This window comes from Dermacentor silvarum, chromosome 4, assembly GCF_013339745.2.
Source record: "Dermacentor silvarum isolate Dsil-2018 chromosome 4, BIME_Dsil_1.4, whole genome shotgun sequence".
In the NCBI taxonomy this organism is placed as follows: domain Eukaryota; kingdom Metazoa; phylum Arthropoda; class Arachnida; order Ixodida; family Ixodidae; genus Dermacentor; species Dermacentor silvarum.
This window is the reverse complement of record NC_051157.2, coordinates 107,119,425-107,139,930: the sequence shown is the minus strand read 5'-3', so window position 1 is coordinate 107,139,930 and position 20,506 is coordinate 107,119,425. Positions and strand designations below refer to the sequence as shown.

The following is a 20,506-nucleotide window of genomic DNA, read 5'->3' as shown; positions in this document are numbered from 1 at the left end:
CGCGCCGCTACGCCGGCAGCGCGCCACTGCAGCAGTCATGTGACAGCATAGACTCCTCCCATCTTCTCGAACTATCCGTCAGCTCCGTAGGCTGGGAGCTGACGCGTGCAGACGATAGTGCGAAACATTTCCGGCTAAAACCGGACGCGAGTACGAAACAAGCGGTCGGGCAGGTCCGCATGACACCAGTATCCTGCGCGCACGTCACGGAAGTCGGCTGCCTTCACCTGCGGCATGCAGCAAGTCGCAAAAAATCGGTCCAGGAGCGATCCCTCTCGCGGCAAGAAAAACCTGTTTCGCGGTGCGTTTTGCCGCTAGTGTGTACATGCCATAAAGCACACTTAGCCACTAAACGTCTAAACTTTGCGGGAAAGCCAGCCTCTCAGTAGCAAGGGGTACAGCGAAGACGGACTTGCGAGCATTTGAAGCGGTATAACAAGGCACAGGCTGGCGAGGTCAGCTAGTGGGAATTACTAAATTTTCCAAGTAAACATGGGCCAAAAACACAATGTTTTAGTATAACGGCTTACTAGTCTAGTTTTTTAACAGTGACAACGTAATTGCAATGTTCCAACATAACAAATCAATACAACTTGCTAATAAATACATGTGCATATAATTATTCGATATTCGAAGCTGAGTATTTGTATTCAATTCGTATTAGAAAATTGTGATATTCGCACACCCCTACAAATAATGCCTCAGTATATATCTGCCTGTCATACAAGTTGCTTTCCGTGTGTTACATTGATGATGTGTAGGCTTGGGCTTGTTGCTACTGCAATGCGTACTTAGTGTGACGTGTTTCTTTCTTTTCCTACACTTGAGCATCACCATAGCAGCAAAACCACTTACAGTTTGAAATGAAATGCATGCATCTAAAGTGATCACTCTCAAGTGCCACTGTGCTTCTTCAGAATGCATGCAACTCTTGCAGTTCCTAAACTTATGGCCAATTGCAACAAAATTTTGGACTGCATAAAAAGTCTAGATTCAGATGGTTCAAGAGAAGAATGTCACCATTACCTCTTGTTGGAAGTGACCCACGACATTAAAAGATTAGGCGGTTCCTGCAGCGCACTAAGAAATCTCAGAAGCAATGTGCTGGGACTTACATTATATCTACTAACCACTAGATGCACGCGTCTGCTTTGGGGCTGCACTCGACTTAATTCGATCCTGACGGGATCGATGAAATTGATCAAATTACCTGGCAGGTCGAATTAAACAAGATGCGGAAAAAAATGCCAAAACACCCCACTGATTAATTTTGCAGTATTTGCTCGATTCTAACGCACCCCCGAATCAAACGCGTGCCCATTTTCTATGAGCCCAAAGTAAAAAAATAACGTGGAAATGACATTTAAGCTCCTAAACAAAGAAAAAGTCTAATGCGCATCTAATTTTTTAGCATGAAAAATGGGCAGAGGTATAACGTGTGTTGCACAATGGTAGCCTATTTCCTAAAGTCAGCTTCGCCTCAGTCCACCCATGTTATGCGGTAGAGCACACAAACGCCGCAAAGTCGGTTTTGGTTTCGTTTCCGACTGCACCCCGCAGGCAATTATTGGCCCAATTTCCTTGGGACAAAAAAGATGCACGTTAGAATCGGGTAAACACTGTAATCAGACATTGTGACCTACGGTTATTGCTTGAAAATCTTTCTGGGGCAGGCCAAAAATAGGTGTTTTCGACAGGAGATGACGTGTGTTCAATACATTTATTGTCCTTTAAGCTCTGACAAAACAGACGCTGACAATAAAAGGGGCTGTTACTAGGGTTACATAGGGGCCAGGTGTGCGTGCCTGCTGACTGGTCATTCGAATTTAATGAAAACTAATGAAACAAGATTGAAATAACGAAAATTTGGGCCCTTAGCAATGCATATGCCCCGACCGGGACCTTCAGTTGGGATCTAATTAAAGGAAGTGTACTGTATTCAAAGGCTGCTAAGAAAATTATACAATTAACAGCCCTGCAGCTTTTCCAAGAGTGCTTCAATATTTAGACCAATTTAGCCAAAGTGAAATTTTGCAGCAGTTTGCCTTCAAAAAGGCAGCTCACTCAAGCAGAGCCTACCTTTCGTGGATGCATGACAAGTGTCACGTGACAGTTGTGCTGGGTGGCAAAACGTCGAAAAGCGGCAACCAGGAGGTCCTGCCTCCAGAAACGATCAACGTTGGAGTTATCCATGCCAACGCCCATCATGAACTGCACGTTGTCTACCACGACATGCTGAATGTCATGCACATAGACAGCATGGGACATTGCCTGAAAACAACAGCAGTTGAACCAACTTTTAAGGCGGAAATAACAAAGCGTTGCAAAATGTCCATGAGGGTTAATCAATTCACTGATAAACATTGTCGATTCGTCAAAACACTGTTCTGACGCAATTCAAACATGCGCATGTTATACATATTAGCAAGTACATATTCTTGATATAAGCGCGAAGAAGACACGGACGGAGGCGGAAGAAGACAGGACGAGTGCTCCGTCCGCTTCCGCCTCCGTCCGTGTCTTCTTCGCGCTTATATCAAGAATATGTTACCGTACCAACTCGCCCAACTATCCATTCTTAGCAAGTACAGTATAAGTGTTTACAACCATCTGTGTTACAGTTCAATCCTTGGGAGCTAAAGGCCTAATCTCCTTTTTTTTGGCCCTTCTTTTCACCCATTTGCTCTGTCATACCTTCCTTTGTTTATTATTTCTTTTGTTTGTTTTGTAACTTGCTGTAAAGCAAGAATCGTCACACCACAGACAGCTCCCATCAACCAGCGCCATTTTCACTTCCACCATTCTCTAACACTACCACTATTACAATGTTATACAATCTAATACACTATTACAATTCCTACAATGTAAATCCTTTTCACTAAGCTCACAGAGCTCTTTAAAGGGGCTCTGAACCACCCTATGGGTTGGCTGAAATAACATAGTCCGCGGGTAGCATACGCTGCTGTGAACGTGTCAGCCAAGTTTTGCTGTCGTACGCGGTACGTGGCGCTCGCAAGCAGAGCGCGAAGTCACCTTTCTCTCAAACGCTCATGTTTCAACAGAAGCCATCATCCTCACTCTTCTTTGTGCGCTTTATTTCGTAATAAAGCACATTCCCATATGCGGCTGCTATTGGTCGCTGCGGTTGGCTACACCGCGGCCGCCGCGGGGTGCCGCCACGAGTCCACTGGCTAAGCGCACTGCGGCTCGTTGAGGACAACTGCGTTTGGCTTATGCTTAGCGTGTTGTAGGCACCAAAATCGGAAGTCGTGACATCTTTGATAACATTCAAAATGAAATCTGAACTGTGCGCCACGGTCACATTTCGAAGGCAGAGCGTTGTGGCCACGTCTCACTCCGCCGTAGCCTTCGCAGTGCAAGGCATTGAAGAAGGAACGGGAGCACAGCGGAGGCCGCGTTTGATTGCCAATAATTCCACTTCTGCTGAACGCATTGAAGTACTTCTGGCGGCAAAGTATATCTGAAATAGCCTATTTTCACTTCAAATGCCTTTCTCCACTTCGATAAAAAGTGGTTCAGGGCCCCTTTAATGAAGCAACTTAATACAAAAAATGGCAATACATTTGTGACAAGTGAGCAAATGCCACCCGAAGAATGCAACAGACCCGTTTCGTCGCGATCATAGCACGTGCGCAGTGGCCCTGACGGTGCCATGATGAGACTAATCTCCTCAGCCTTCCCACTGCACTTGGGTTCAAGCAACATTGAGGAGAATGCTGAAGAGAATTAAAATAAGTTCCGTGGCTTTACGTGAAAAAAAAAAACACAATCAGATTATGGGGCAGACCGTATTCGAGGAATACGGGTTAACTTTGACCACCTGGGGATGTTTAAGCGCACCTAAATCCAAGTGCACTAGCATTTTTGCATTTTGTTCCCACCGAAATGTGGCTGCCGCGGCCGAGATCGAAGCTCTCAAGCTCATCCGCGCAATGCCATAGCCACTAAGCTGCCACAGCAGTTTGGCGAGGAGAATGCTATTGCGGATTCTGGGAAATGGGAAACCGAAACGAAACTGAGCTGTTGGGCAACACGATGAATATGATGCCACGATGCCACCAGGGAAAAAAAAAAGGTCACTTTGTGCCACCTGCAGCAGGGAATGGCGGCGCATTCGGGTTATCACCTATTAAATGCATGCAGTACGCTTCCTATGCCACGTGCTATGAAACAGATAGCTGAAGATGCTTATCGCAATCAGTTGGCGGTGATAGCTGTGAATGCCAACTAGTGACAACCCGCAAGATTTGCTGGTACCGAAATAAGAGACGGAGTGCATGGCGGCATTTTCACGAGTACTGAAAAAGAGCACTGCGGGGAAGCTGCCGTTGAAGATGCCTACTGCTCTAGATCGCGCATGCCTGGCACCTTTTCTTGTTTGCATGGGACCTAGCGGCTGGAATACACATCATACAATTGCAGTTGGATGATATATTGAACGTTGGTGCTAAAAGATTGTATGTGAGTATGGTGAAGTGCGATGGACAGGACAAAGTAAGGCGAGACAGACAGGACAAGCCCTTGTCCCTTCTGTCTCGCCTTACTTTGTCCCCTCTATTGCGCTTCACCATACTCAAATATGTATCGTATTAACCGGTTAAAAAGGAAGTGTAACTGTATTGGGTCATTTCTTGCATTTTCGACTGCAAATGTTAGCGCCAGGAAATCTTGCGAAACGGGATGGTATCAACAAGGTTCTACTGTATTGCAGTTACTTCGCCACTGCATTTTGTAGGTCAACAACCCACATTTCACGTGTAGTGCACAGATAAAGAAAAAAAAAAGGGAGAGCCTCACATCCATCACATTTTTCATGGTCTCTTCTCCATGAAAAGTCATGAAGTACAGGGGCAGAAGCTCAAACTTGTCAGCCCATAAGTCAAATTCCTCCATATTATTCTCCAGTGAAATCCTGAAAAAAAAAAAAAAAAAGAAACGCAACCAAGGTGGAGGTGCTTGCATGTAGTTCCACAACTCCACTGACAGAAGCGCCATCTTGAATTTACTACAGGTTGTTTTGAGGCATAAAAAACAAGCTCACAACAGGCACAATGCACACCGAGACAATCAATGTCTCCATTAGTACTAGTGCGTTTATTTTCATCACACTTTTATTTTTTTAGTTTTTGTTTGGGTTGCCACACGGCATAACATCAGTATGGAACTAAATATAAGCATGCGGCAGGCCCGTTTCATAGAGATACTGCAACAGCGCCTTGTAAAATGTGTTGTCCATAATCCACCTTTCATAGTCTTCAGCTTGATCACTATTCAATTTCACACATTGACAGTACACCTTTCACGAATTCTATCACATTTGAAAATTTCTGTTTATGGTTCCATATGGTCAATGCCAAGCATTACGACAGCATGTAATTGTTAAGTGAAAGGTCATGAATGACACATGCATCTTTATTTTCCATTCACAAACAACATTAACATGAGCATTACGAGTGAAAAAAAAAAAAATGATGACAGAGGTAAACAATAGCTGGTAAGGCCTGCTCATCCTCTATTTCTGCATCTAATCTCATGCAAACTTGTTTTAGACATCCAAGCAATGCATGTAAAATTAACGTACAACTGACTAGCTCCTGCTAGCCTTTTCAAGAAATGCTAATTGTTTTATTCACAGATACTTACTTGGCAAACTGGGTTAGCATAATCCTGGCTAGCTTCTCATTCTGAATTTCAAAGCTTCCCCACAGAGTGTTGACCTGGACAAGAGCAAGGAAAGTATGAATAAATAATTTCGCTGTGCTTGGTACTTATTAACTGCAGCACAGTTGGCACGTCCTTTAGAGTGCAATGTTCAACAAACAAACAATATAAAAATTAAAACAAATGGTAGAACTGTGAAAAACATTCCAGTCACCGAATTCATAAAACAATGCACCAGTTAGTTTAAGTTGAGAATGCACGAAAGGACATCCTGCTTCAGAGTGCAGCACAATTAGATCAGAAAAAGCAAAGTGCTGTGCACACCAGATATGATAACTATCTTCATGTGCGTGCATCAGAGAAATTTCAAATTTCTAAACTGGTCACGAAGGTTCTCTATTCAAAGTAGTACCAAGTTCTACAGATTCACATTAAACTATGCAACATTAAAACAGCAAAAACCACAAGGAATACACATACCCCTTGCATGCAAAGGTCCAAGGAGTACTCGCACATAAATGTAGTCTTGCCCGAACCAGTGGGTCCCGTAAATACTGTTAGTTCCCCAGTACGAAAACCCTTGAGTAGCCGCACGAGCCCAGGAAACCTGAAAGACCATGACACACTATTAGTCACACCACTTTGTTCCGATACAAAGCCACTCCAGCAGAGAGTTCAATGTTCGTTCTGCTGAAATCAAATTCACATACATACTGCCATGGACAAATTGAATACAAACAGTACAACTTAAATGTTGACACAAAAGAAACTCAAGAATGTGGTTACTGAATTTCACATAAGAGTACACAACACTTTCCTTCCAAAGAATGGTGTGTTGCGCAATGAAGTTCTAAAGAAGCAGACTAATACAGTTCGTGACCAAGTTTCCAGACTTGCTAGATTGTTCTAACTTTGCTGCTGCACACCACATTGGGCAACTTACCGGATGCGCGAGGTATTTGAGGACACAGTTTAGAATTGCCATAGACATTAACATTCTTGTTCTATTTGTCTAAGCGGTTAACATCGTCCACATGAACTCCTCTGTCAACTATCACCCCCCCCAGCCAGTGTTGCGGAATGGGCGCCCCCATTCCATTCCAATTCCTTTACGAGAAATTATAACTTGCCGCAATTCCATTCCTTTCAATTCCTCGGATTGAAAAAACTTAGCCCATTCCCGGACAGGCAGTTCAATTCCATTCCTGTAATTCCTCAACATAGGAAAGGCATCTTGATAATTTTATCGAGTTAACGAACGCACCATAAAGCTGATGTCATCAAACGCGTTAAGAACTGCAAAAATACGCAAAACACGTTACCAAGGTTGAGGGAAAGTAGCCTGGTGACCTATCTCATACAGTACAACCACTCTCCAAATTCCCATACTGCAGTTCTCCCGCTACCTATAATAGTATTTGCATGGTCAGCATGTTTTAACGGCTTGTGATGTTTTAATATTGCTTTAGTTGCTGAGCACGAGGTCGCGGGATCGAATCCCGGCCACGGCGGCCGCATTTCGATTGGGGCGAAATGCGAAAACACCCGTGTACTTAGATTTAGGTGCACGTTAAAGAACCCCAGGTGGTCCAAATTTCCGGAGTCCTCCACTACGGCGTGCCTCATAATCAGAACTGGTTTTGGCACGTAAAACCCCATAATTTAATATTGCTTTAGTTTAAATGTGTTAATGCTAAAATGACAATGCAGCGTATTTTTATGCTGACATAAGTAGTGTTCAAGAAGCCCTTATATTATGGCATCGTCAAGAGCAGCCTTTCAATTAACAGGCACAGAGCTGCATCCAGCTATGAAGGCCGACATTATCTTCGGCTGGCTTGCCAGCCCTTTCTCTTGTTGCGTGTACTCATGTTCTTGCTTTCTTTTTAGGTGCCGAATCAAATTAGATGAAACTCCAACTACAGCACGTATAGTTTCGGAGCGAAGCTGGCAGCGTGCAGCTTGTTTGTTTTCTTCATGGGTATTTTTTTTTAATTATTTACAATGTGCCATGTTGGTGGACTTGCTGCATGCGTGAGCCACTGGGCGCAGGAGCCAGTGCGTTATGGTAGCGTTTTTTATTTGCAATAGAAGGCTGGAAAGGAGGGCGGGGGTGGTAGCACAGAAAGCCGAGGGGGATGCTTCGAAGCATTGTCTAGCATTCACAGTAAGAGCGAAATACGAAATGAACCGTTGAGCTTCCCTAGCTGCCAAGAGGTGCCACCCCGACCTCCCCCCCAACCCCTCCCCCCCCCTTAGAACAGAGCTCCCTAGAACAGAGCGAACGTGGGTTTTCTTCGGCGCGAATCGTCGCGTCGGGGCTCGAGGAGGCGCCGCCGTGGCCGCAGCTACTTTGGCTCTCCTTTTTCGGCTGGCTTGCCGAACCAATGCTTTTAAAAGTTTATTCTCCCTCTCTCTCTCTGTATGGAAGGAGAGGGCGCACAGTTCATCATGTATGACTGTGTGCTGTGCTGACCTGCAGATCTTTGTCGACAGAGTTTCGGGCAAAGGCGTCTGTTGTCTGGACAGGGGGGGGACAGTATTGCAGAAGGGTTGAGGGGGGGGGGGGGGAGGAGTACGAGGTGAAACGGTGCGTAAGCTGGTATGTGAAAGCTGGCAGTGAACACGAGCATTGTGCCAGCGTCAATACGCATCATAACTTAGAGAAGCGCTTTTTCAAATATGCGTCTGAGTCGCCGACGGCGACAGAAGCAAAACAAAAAGTCACAGTTTCGCCCGAAACTGTGACTATCGATTGCGATAGCAAATTAGTGGAGAGCTATACGAAGCAAAGATAGTAGTTTAATGGGCCGTATAAAATTGTAAACATTCGCTTACTAACTAAATGGACAAGCACGGTGTCACATGCCCACAGGTAAACATGAACATATCTCGCTCGATGACCACGGAAACTCATTGCGAAAATGCCGCAGTGAGAGAAGTGCCTGCAACAGCGGGCAAATTGACCTTCGAGCTGTCTCTTGTCTTGTGTCAACGCGAACTAAACATTGAAAGCACAGCGCATAAGCTACCGGCAGTCGGCGCATGCACTTTGTCCCCATCGCAGATCGCTTTGAAGATGAGGCCCGCACTTCGCCCACATCGCAAATCACTTTGAAGATGAGGCCCGCACGGGCGCGCACTTCGCCCACATCACAGATCGCTTTTAAGATACGGCGCCCGCATAGCCGTGTGTGAGCAGCAGCCGACGGAGCAGAACGCACCCCCCCCCCCTCCCCTCCATCGCCTCGCCCCCGTGCCTTGCGCGCAAAATAAGAATGCGCGCTTCCGGCTAGCCTTCCTCCCTCGCGTGCGCTTCCTCCTTCTGGCCTGCTTTCCTCCTCGCGTACATTGAGCCACGATTGCCGGCTCACTCTCGTACGCTTTCACTCGCACACACAGTGTACGGCGCGCGGCACCGATTTTATTGCCGTTGGACTTTATACAGAACCTCACGGCGGTGACAACGGTGCTTGGAGTGTCCATATAATTGCTATCGCAATAAAACAAAGAAGTGAAGGGTGAGCTGACAGCAGGTGGCCGGGGCAAAGGCGCCGTCGAGGTAACAAAAAATCACAAGATGTAAGGCCGCCGCCGTAGTTCCGCTCGATGGACACCAACGGCATGACAAACTTCGGAGCTACTCAGTCTATATAGACAGAATCCTAGTAGGCACGTTGCTTATAAATGTACTGTGCTTGTAATCAGCCAAGCCATTTTAAAAATACTGCTTTAGTGTTAAATTCGAGGCTCTGACTTACTAATGTTTGAACGTGGGCTGGTTGGTTCTTCGGCTTATTTTGACAAAAGACAGTGCGTAGACTAAAAAGCGCTCTATTTTCGGAAAAAGACGTAATTCCATTCCTGATAAAAGGTACTTAATACCATTCCTATTCCATTCCTCCAAGCAGTTGTAGCCATTCCATTCCCATTCCATTCTGGGGTCGCGAAAATGTGGAATGATTCCAGAGTCATTCAAATTCCGGAGTGGTAACTCCGCAACACTGCCCCCAGCACGTGTTTGATCCCGTTACTGTGCATTCCCTCCCCCGTCATCCAACCTTGCGTAGAAGGAATCATCAGCTCTCATGTTTCTCCGAGCGCTGCGAGCTGCCGCACGCCCCGCTGCCCAGGCAAGTTGTTTATCAACGCGACAAATAGTGCAGCCAAGTTTTCTGCCTACTGCGTCCCGGCGCATGTACTTTGACGGCGTTTTTGCGGCTCACACTTTTCATGCAGAAGGATGCTTGAAATAACTTTAGCTCGGCCGCCATTTTTATTGTTTTTTGCTAGATTTACTAGCCGTACAGGCCCCATTACATGCTTGAAATGGGATGAAAGCTTCCGTTAAATCAAAACCATGTCGAGAAATTACACCGTTAAATTGCAACAAAAAATACACGGTTTTCAATTAAACTAAGTTCGGAAATGAAAAGAGTTCTTTACATCGTGAATTTCGTTAAACAGAGATTCGATACATCGAAATGTGACTGCATTTGAAAACACCAAATTTATGCCTGTTCGCCTTGTCTACGCAACATTTGGTAGTTGTGTGACAGACCTCTGCCAAGGAATGCCCATGAATGTGTCCACGTTTTGTAGGAGGTCCGCAACCGCAGCTCGCAAACTGTGGAACGTTGTGATGGCTCGATGGCTGACTGGCTGGCACCGTTTTAGCACATCCGGAAGCTGACTTTGTGGCTTGGCCTGCAATGCTGCAAGAGGGTAGCCCTCTTTGGGCCTGGAAAGCAAGACGGTACGGCATGCGTGTAAGAACCAATTTGTGCTGTGCACAACACGGTTTTGAAAAGACAGCCAGTGTCATAGAGGCTTGAAATAAACACAGTTGAACCCACTTATAATGATCCCCAGATATAACAATCTATCAGTTATAACGACCACATTTCAGTGAATTTACGATTTTCCAACCCTCCCTATAGGGACTGCTTTTAGATATAACGAACGTTTTTTAAATCGCCGTACTGTTACAACAAACGCTTCGAACCCAGTAACGGTAAAAAGAGGGCAGACGTGAAGTGCCAAAGCACGGAAGCGCGACCCACCTGGGCACACAGTGGGCGCCCTGCTCCAGACAGTGGGCGCCCTGCTCCAGACAAAAAGCGACGATGATACGGACTTTGAGATGAGCGAGCGACCGCCGCGCACGGATTTCGGAATCCGTGAAGAAGGTCACGCATTTGCAATGGTTGATGATTGAATTTTATTGGCGCAAGGGCATCTAAGGCCAAACAGCGCCAGGACATGTGTCTTGGTTTAGCAAAATTGTGAGTTTAAAACTATGATTTTAAATAGAGGCTGTATAGAGGCCTGCGCCTCAGATAGATATCTATAGATATTAGTGCATGGATTCTAAAATAATTACTAAAATAAATATAAGGCCTTAAATGCATTGGCTCCAGGCACACATGTTAAATTATGGTGGATCGTTCGAGTCCCTTGCTGTACAATTCTTGCGTACGCAAGAAGTGGGAGGGCTCAGACATACTTTTGTGCATCAGATTGTACCTCACCTGTGAGGCACAATCTGATGGTTAGGATGGAATGAGATGATTTCTAGAAAATTACCTTGTGCAAGATAATTAAGCACTCTTTTAAAGTTAAAAAAAAGTATCATCTCATAAGAACATCGAGGGATGAGGGGGTATATGGTGTGTGTAAAGCCACTCTCTCTCGGTGAAGTTCAGGACATTGAATGAGGACATGTAGGACAGTTAGGTTATCACCGCGGCGTGTGCACATCGGTGGGTCAGTTGCAGTCAGGAGGTATTTATGTGTGCCATCAGTGTGTCCTATTCCGAGTCGTGCCAGGGTGACTTCGGTGAGTCTATCAAACTTCAGTGGGAATGATCTGGTTAATTGCGGTTTAAGCAGATGCAGCTTATTTTCAGTTTCCTTATCCCATTCAGCTTGCCAATGATTACAGAGCGCCTTTCGTACCGCAGGTTTTATGTCTACACCAGGTACCCAGCTTGCATCAATTGTGTCCCGATGAGCCGCTTGTCCAGCATTTTTGTCCGCCGTTCCATTGCCTGCGATCCCAGAGTGGCCTGGCACGCAGCACACAACAAGAGCAAGGTTTAGATTATACGCTATGTGAATGTGTTTAAGGAGCTTGTTTAATACAGTGTTTCGGCTTGCTTTGCCACAGGACGGGGCTGTGACAACGCTAAAGAATCTGTGTATTATAGACTTTTGTATCTTGTGCTATACTATGTGCTCAACAGTGATCAGAATACCATACGCTTCTGCTGTAAAGAAGCTGCTATGGTTATGCAAGGTTTTAGAGTTGGAGAAGTTTGAGCCATGGGCTGCACATGATACCGAAGTTGCAGACTTTAAAGCATCAGTGAAAAATGCCACAGATCTATACTTATCTTCAAGGGCCAAAAAATGTTGCAGGATGAGGGCACTTGGACAACTCTTTTTGTTAAGTTCTTGAAAGGACAAGTCACAGGTGACTGAACATTGCTCCCAAGGTGGGATAAGTTTAGCGTGGTCACTTTCCTGCAGATCTGTGAAAACGATTGCGAGTTTTTCCGCAACAGATTTCACTGCTAACGGGAGCGGTGGGGCGTGCGAAGGCCGGTTTAAATACAACTGATTTGTGGACTGATCATTTATAAGTGCTTTGCATGGATGTTGTTTTAGCAACATGATTCTTATTGCATAGGTGACTCCAAGATATGTACGCTGATAATCCAGTGGCCACTGATCCGACTCTGCATAGAGACTTAGGACAGGGCTGGTACGAAAGGCACCAAGTGCTAGGTGGATACCTAAGAGATAGACTGGATCGAGTAGCTTAAGGGTTGTCTTTGAAGCTGACTGGTAAACGATACATCCATAGTCTATGCGAGACAACACAAGGCTTTTAAAGAGAGATAGGAGACAATACCTATCTGTTCCCCACGATTGGCGAGATAGAATCTTTTAAAAGGTTCATAGTTTTGAGGCATTTCAGCTTATGGTGAAATGCCTTAAATTATGGTGAGTGAGTGTGAGTGAGTATTCTTCCACACTGCCGACCTATGCATTTTAGTCACGGCCACATTGCCTAGGCCATTAGGCCTAATCGGCACTGCTTCATCAGGCGTCGGCGACCAAAGTTACGGTTTGGTGCCGAATCAACGCAGATTTATTCGCAGCAGCTGCGCAAAGCTGCGGAAAGCCGACAAACCGCCTCGCAAACAACAGCGAGTGCCTGAGATGGCAACAAAGTTGTTCATGGTTGCCATCTTTGCGACACACGGAACGGCGGTCTCTCGTTACTGACGCCATTTATAGACGCACCTCGGTCTCTTTTTTGTTTCTTTTGTAGCTTCGAGCAACCTGCCACAAAACTAGCTTTGGATTTGGATGACATGTGCGAAAGTGTCATGGCCTGGTTGCATGCATTGGCGCAGATGGCGGATAAACAAGGGAGTGGGGAGAGGGAGCGCTGCGCGAACTTGCCATGACCCTGCAGATTGTAGTATCTTTAAAGAAGTTTAGGTTGTCCGGTAATCGGGTAAACACAGGCGGACCGGGCGTTGGGGCGGAGGCGTAAACGGCCTGTATGGTGCTGCCACCTGGTGGCACAGAGCTTAAACAGACAAAAACAGCTAATATTGCAGTAATCAAGTGTGTTTTACTTTGATGCTGGTGTAAATTTTTGTCAGTGGCGTAATCTGTTGACCACAGCAGCAGATTGACAATGGCCCGTCTTTGACACTGATCCCGATGTTCAACCAAAGTGCAATGTCGTCGATTGAGTCGCTCATTGATTTCATGCACGCTAAATTATAGCCGCCAGTGTTCGCGCAGCAGCTGGACGCGATGCACATGGCCATTGTGAATCCGAAACTTCTGCGAAAGCAACTGCGGATTTCTGACTACCGTAAAATTCCGAGCAAGCGCAAGTCGAAATTACCAGCAAAGTTAGGGGAGGCGCTATCCCGGAACGGCACCAAAATTCAAGATGGCGACAAAATTTTCCCGCCAAAAAAAAAGAAGCGCATTGGGAATGGCATTAAAATTTTATTGAACATGAACTTTATTAAGCCAAATATTTGTTAGTGGTGATCACTCTCAAAACCACCGAAAAAACTACAGAAAGAGCGCATTGACGCTGCAGTGACGCGTCGCCGCGACCAGCCAAACGAACATTGGTTATGCAGCTTCTATTCCAGGCAAAATTATGTCTACTAGAGTAAAGTGATGCGTAATGTTCACTTTATTAATAACCATGTCCACGGTGAAACGTTTAGCACTAATGAGAGTTCCGATACAAGTCAAGCTCAGCTGCAGTGCATGGCTACCGACGGCGGACAGCGAACCGCGGCTTGGCTATGCTCGCATCGCAGCTGGTGGCACCGCAAATATCAGCATGTTTTCTTCATCGTGTGAAATTATTGCGAGGATAGGGTAAAGCGGCAACGACGGTAACAAAACATTGCTGCTTGGGAGTGTCGGTGGTTCGTTCTGAAGCGCCGTCTGCTACAGATTCGAAATGAACTGGAAAAGGCCTAGCGACGATATCGGTGGCGAGTGATTAGCAGCGGCGACGCCAAAGCGTAGCCGGAGTGGTCACGTCGCTGTGCCGCAGGGAAATCCTCTGTGCCATGTGAGAGGCAGATCTTGCCGTCGGCCGGCGGTCCGTGAACTACAGAACGCCAGCCGCAGTTCGCCCCGTTGCGCACATGTGCCCACTGGGGCACCTAAACTCCCTAGAAAAAAATTACACCATCTTCCCGTAGGGGAACCCTGAGTAGTATGCAAAGCAGCCATGGGGTCGACTCAAGGTAGTTTTATGAGCTGTATAAACTTGGACATGCAGCAGCACCAGCAACGCGCAGAACTGTTGTCGACGCCGTCGGCGTTTTGCCCACGTTCACACCGAACGCGCGCGGCGTTGGTGACTGTTGCCGGCGCCTCTGGGGCGCCTAGCGTCGCGTCTCTAACCTAAGCTGCTTCACATTATCGCGCGTGGAGCCGCAGGTGCTGCCATTCGTTGCAGCAATCCGGAGAGGAGAGTCAGAGAGGAGAGGAGGAATGCCAAGAGGAGAGGAGACAAGGAGAGGAGGGGGAGGAGGATGCGCATGCGCAGTAGGGGTGTGGAAGCACGGCGGTTGGATGGATGGAGGGAGGTAGGGAGGGAGGGAGTGACATAGCCCCGAGCATAAGATGCTTCGCATCTAAAAAATATCTAGGGACTTTAGGGGCGCCGGGTGCGACCATGATTCGATGAAATTGCTCATCGAGGCACCGCGATGCGCACCGGTGCGATTTGCCGAATTTGCCATTACTTTCGTGGACTGGATGTGGCAGGCCAGTGTCAGTGTTTGTGCGGAGCGGGGGGGGGGGGAGGGGGCGCTTTCCCGGAACGGGCCAAAATTTGAAGTTGGCAGTGAAGTTAGGGGGGGGGGGGCTCTTGCACGGGTGGGGGCGCTTGCTCTGAATTTTACGTTATTTCAGCCCACCTAACGATTGATACGCCATATAGAGATACAGTAAAAGCTCGTTAACTCGGATCTCACGGGACCGGAGAAAATGTCCGAGTTAACCGAATGCCGAATTATCGAATGGACCATGAAACAAAAGGAAAACGTACACGGCACAGACAAACCTTTATTTCTTGAAAAAGTGCGTTATTTTCGTCTGCCTCGCCGTCGGAATTTCTGACAGAACGATCTTATTTAATCCTATCAGGTGGTGGTGCGCACGTTCACTGTCGCGAGAACAAACGCAGAACTCCTCGAGGACAGCGAGGGCTTCGGCGGCCTCCTGCACGGTACGGCGACGTCGCGTTGGCGGCTCATCTTGACCGTCATCATCAGAACAGTGATTTTGGTCCTCTTCAAGCACTTCCGATAATATATCGTCGTCAGTCAGCGGACCAGCAACGGCAACATGATAGTCTATAGCGACATTTGCTGGCTGCTGTGGCCGCTTAATCACGGTTGCCATCGGTATGAAGCGCGACGGACGGCGGCAACACGCACACACACAGCCGCAACACGCGAAGTCACAACACAAAGAACTACGTCAACCTAAAGCCCCTATATTTATAAAAGTAGCGCCATTCTTAGATCTTGCCGCCACCGCGCTCACCCCGGCGCTTCCTCCTCGCCCTCTCTTAGCCGCCTCCTGTCGCCCCAGCCTCCTCCGCTCCCCCATTGGCCAATCCGTGTCACGTGGAAGTTCGCGTCGCGCTTTTGTATATTTTTTTCTTTCCAGCGCGCTCCGACTGCCATTCTCGGGCCTGTGCGACGAAAGTGCTGTACGCACAAACGAATCAAACGTGTTAGGGACAAGAACTTCGTTGTGATGGCATGCTGCTGCGCCTTAAGTTGCCGCAACCGACAAGGCGAGGGCAAAAGGCTTTTTTTGTTTACCATCCGGCGTGCGCAAACACTTGCTGCACACTTGATATTAGCGCCGTCTCGCATCGTCGCGTTGCTACTTCCAAAACGGCATTATTAAGACCAGTTACTGACTGACGAAGCAAAATCGCGCCTCAAAAACGTCTCCGCAGGGCGCGATCGAAGTTTTCCTCGGATTTCCTCTGGTAGCGCGTTAGCTGTCGTCTGCCACGGCAGGCCCGACGCAGGCGGCGCCACTGTCGATATCGCGCCTCGATCGCGCTGGTCGCGCCGAGCGCGATAGTGGAACGGAGGAGGAGGGAAGTGGATGGCGCTACTTTTATAAATACAGGGGCTTTACGTCAACCAAGTCACGAAGTACACCAGTAGGCATAGCGAGCAGCTGTTAGTAGACACTGGATGCGCCGGTGGCCCAAGCGCTTCCGCCGGGTGGTGACTAGCGCCACCTAGCCACTTCCCCCTCATTCACTATCATCATGATCATATTCTGCTGTAGTTCGTTCGGTTTCGGTTTCTCCAAAACTCCGGTTCCGCCGTCGGTTCCGCCGTCGGTTACGGCAAGCGGTGCTTGAGCCTCCAAGCTGCCGAGATCGCGCGACTCTGGAGTCGCGCGTAGTTGTCCGAGATAACCGGTGCGCGGCTAAATCCCTCCGAATTAATGAGCATTTGACCCCATTGTAATATACACAGTTTTGCCGGGACCGTGCCGCGAGTCCGAAGTTAACCGAATTTCCGAGTTAATGAGGTCCGGATAAACGAGCTTTTACTGTATTAAAAAACACTTTATTTTTCACAGCCTACTTTCTACAACATGGATATTTTTATCGCAAGTGGCAAATTTGGTTTCGGGACTGCAAAGATGTATTCTGCATTTTTTTTTATGGCGATGATCGGTTAGATATAGCGACGATCGGTTATAATGATCTGATTTTTCGTTCTTGATATCGTTATAAGTGGACTGTACTGTATGGTGTTCCCTTCAATAAAAGTAGACCATACTGTTTGTCTTGATTTCTATGTACCTATGTTACTGATAGCTTACTGCATTCTTGTTATGCGATGCCATGAGACTTCCAAGCACATGCAACACCGTATTCTCTTGCCCAAAGTTTGTAAGCATTAAATTTTGTAAAAAAACTTTGATATTCCATATTCACTTCGATATTCAGCTTTTTTTTTTTTACTTGATTCCAGCACAGGGCCACAGCTGCCGCCCACCTTCGCGCATTAGCAGCTTGCTCGCCGTAATAAAGTTTATTCACTCACTCTATTCGATTCAAAACATACTATTCGGTATTTGCACACCCTTACTTATTTGTACAACATTCTATACTGAAAATTAAAAATTAAATTATGGGGTTTTACGTGCCAAAACCAGTTCTGATTATGAGGCACGCCGTAGTGGGGGACTCCGGAAATTTAGACCACCTGGGGTTCTTTAACGTGCACCTAAATCTAAGTACACGGGTGCTTTCGCATTTCGCCCCCATCGAAATGCGGCCGCCGTGGCCGGGATTCAATCCCGCGACCTCGTGCTCAGCAGCCCACATTCTATACTGAAACATAGCCTATTTGGTACCTCCTAGCACCTCTTAATGCTATCAGTTGTCTTAAAAAACTTGGTCTTGGTTCACTCCCCAGGCAGAGCAGAAGATTTTGCACAGCAGGTTTTTTTCATCAACCTTTGGTGCTGTTAGTGATATGAAGGCTGGCTAAGCAACGACAGCACTTCTAGCATTTTTTTTTCCAGTCTAAGCATTCCCTCTATCCCCAGAACAGAAAGTTCTTGAAAAATTTGGAAAGATCTACACTACTTTCAGCAACTGATCATAGATGGCGAGTAGCTGCCAGTATCGCTTACGTTTCTTTCACCTTATTCCTGGTATGTAACTACCTCATGCACCATGGTGCCATGAGCAGCATGGGCTGTACAGAACAACCAACTTCATAAACACTCCCCAGTTTTGCAGCCTCTCCCCATTTAGTATACTCTATGAAGATTCACTGACTGTCTTCTGTGAACTGCATTGCATTTCTTGCACATTCACTGTTTTTTTCTTACTTTTCTCTATGACACAACCATTTCATACCATGCTTCTCAGCACTCAGGAGTCATCCTTTACAGAGTTTTGCCAAATTGGTCAGTTATTTCATGGGGTTGAGTGAACACCAAAAGCATTGAAAAAATATGATTTGGGTGCTCACCTAATGTAGTAGCACCTCTTTTCGGACAATTTCCTAGCAAAGACCTTGACGGATTCCCAGTCTTGGAGGCGGTTTCCAAACCAAAGGGTGATTTTGTTAAATTGTTCAAACAAGGGAAGCACCTGAAAAAAAGAGCAACAGGAGGGCAAGAGTGCATTTGATTGATTGATTAATTGAAAACAATTGAGATTCAAAAGCAACACAAGGAATTTTGAGAGACAATATTGGACTAGTGTAGTGAACGGCTCTGGATTAATTTTGACCACCTGGTGTTCTTTTACCTATGCCCCATTGGAATGCAGCCTCCGGTTAATTTGATCCCGGCCATCACCCATGCATTGCTGTTCCATACATGTACAGTCTTCTCTTTCCCTTTTGTGTACGTCTTGTACTTTTTCCTTGTATTTCCTGTTGTACACGTTTGGTCCCAGTATATTGAGTACAGGTCTATGCGTGCTGAAGTATGACACATACTTTAGTGTTTTTTACGTTGTGGATACCATGCACGTATGCGTGATCAATGCCTCCTCATCTTGTGGAAGGCACGTAGTCATCTGTAGAGGGTGTTAGACTGACGCACAGACTGTTTTACACTGATGCACATGTTTGCATAATGAGTCGTTATCACGCCACACCTGCCGGTCACAGTCAAGCATGTACAAAATGGGCTCAAAGTGTGCATTCTCCTCCTTTATTGGGAAAGGGTTCATTAAAAACCAGGCTACGGTCAGCCTGGTATTGTACAATCTCCAGGATCGGCCCACATTTTTTAGACCTATTCCCCCTATAATGCTATGCCCTAAATAAAAAAAGTTTAAAATTGCGATGGAAATTGCCTGCGTGGTGCACGCAAACACAAAAACGAAACAAACCGTTTTCGCAACATTCATATGCTAGGCCACATAACACGTATGTATTGCGGCAAAGGTAATGTTATAAATCCCTGTGGCTAAGCTGATTTTAGGCAATCGGTCGCTATTGTGCAATAAATTTTATAAATTCTATAATTGAGCACACAAAAAGTGCACCGATTCACAAGATATTTTTCTTGTGTCTACTTCTACAGGTTTGGCTGCAACTGACTATGCGTCCCAGTGCAACTGACTAAAGACTGGCCATAAACAGGACCTCAGGTGCCATCAACATGGTGGTCACTACAATGGTACAAAACAAAACAACAGTGCAGGCTCACAACAAACCTCTAAAGGCAGGTTTGAAGTTCCCGATAGCAGAGACGCCACTGGCAGGTTGGTCTCCTGCACCACAGCCAAGGCGTCTTTCTCAGATGCAGTCAGGATCAGCTCCTGGTGGCCCCTCTTAATCCTGTGCCAGCCAAACAGGCCCACAACCGTTGGCCTGAAGGGGAGGGGGGGGGGGAGGGGGAGGCACACACATGGCACCCGAGACAGTTTAGAGAGAAAAACACAACCAAAGTTTCATTCAACTAAACGAAACTGGTACGAATGCATGACATGCATGCCACGCTTGATATGGCTTTTACCACACAACCTTCTAGCATTTCACAGAAATTAAGTCTCCAGCTCTTACTGTGATCGCAGCAATTAATTTGTAGGAGGCTCGCAGCAATGCAACTACTAGAAATGAAGTAAATAACTAAATTTTAAGTAATAATGATTAAGTCATAATAATGAATAAGTCCTCACAGTAAATGATGGAGCAACAAGAGCCAGAACGTTCTTTCCAATGTTAAATGAATAAAGCTGCCAGATTATTACCTTGGAAAAACACTTGTGGCTTCATGGTCGTCTGCCAGCTCAAGAGACTTCAGTGCTACCAGTTTTTTTGTTGGTCCATAAATGGGAAATAGAATAGTGGACTTGTCTTCAGACAGCCGAACATCCATTGCTCTCATGGTCACCGGGTGTATCCTCTGCAATAAAAAATTAAAATGCAGCTGTTTAAGACTGATATTCTAGAAGTAGTAATAGTAGTAGTAGTAGTAGTAGTAGTAGTAAGTAGGAAAAAGTGGAGCTGGCCAGGCCATGTCGTGCGTAGGACAGACATTACACATAGGACAGATAGCCAGCCATGAGCCTTTTTTTTTTCTGTTTGTTGAGTCATAATGCTGGGTTTTGTGCAAGTTCATGCCTTCGGATATGCTACAGGGATTTCTTTATTTTGTTTGTGTGTGTGCACGTCAGATTTCTAAATAATAAAATAAATACAACTTGCAGTAACCTAACAGATTCTGTGCCTTGATTGAAGACTGACTAAAC

General features: G+C 46.3%; 1 protein-coding gene across 1 annotated transcript in view; it reads right to left on the bottom strand.

The window, feature by feature from the left end:
* The window catches only part of LOC119450485 (twinkle mtDNA helicase), a 35,886-nt gene that overhangs the window by 4,455 nt on the left and 10,925 nt on the right, over nucleotides 1-20,506 (bottom strand). The window contains exons 6-13 of the mRNA XM_037713946.2: nucleotides 20,006-20,160; nucleotides 19,469-19,625; nucleotides 18,270-18,391; nucleotides 10,244-10,423; nucleotides 6,163-6,289; nucleotides 5,665-5,738; nucleotides 4,819-4,933; nucleotides 2,080-2,271 (exon numbers count right to left, since the gene is read on the bottom strand). Coding sequence (XP_037569874.1) covers nucleotides 2,080-2,271; nucleotides 4,819-4,933; nucleotides 5,665-5,738; nucleotides 6,163-6,289; nucleotides 10,244-10,423; nucleotides 18,270-18,391; nucleotides 19,469-19,625; nucleotides 20,006-20,160 — 1,122 coding nt within the window. The remainder of the gene's footprint in view (nucleotides 1-2,079; nucleotides 2,272-4,818; nucleotides 4,934-5,664; nucleotides 5,739-6,162; nucleotides 6,290-10,243; nucleotides 10,424-18,269; nucleotides 18,392-19,468; nucleotides 19,626-20,005; nucleotides 20,161-20,506) is intronic.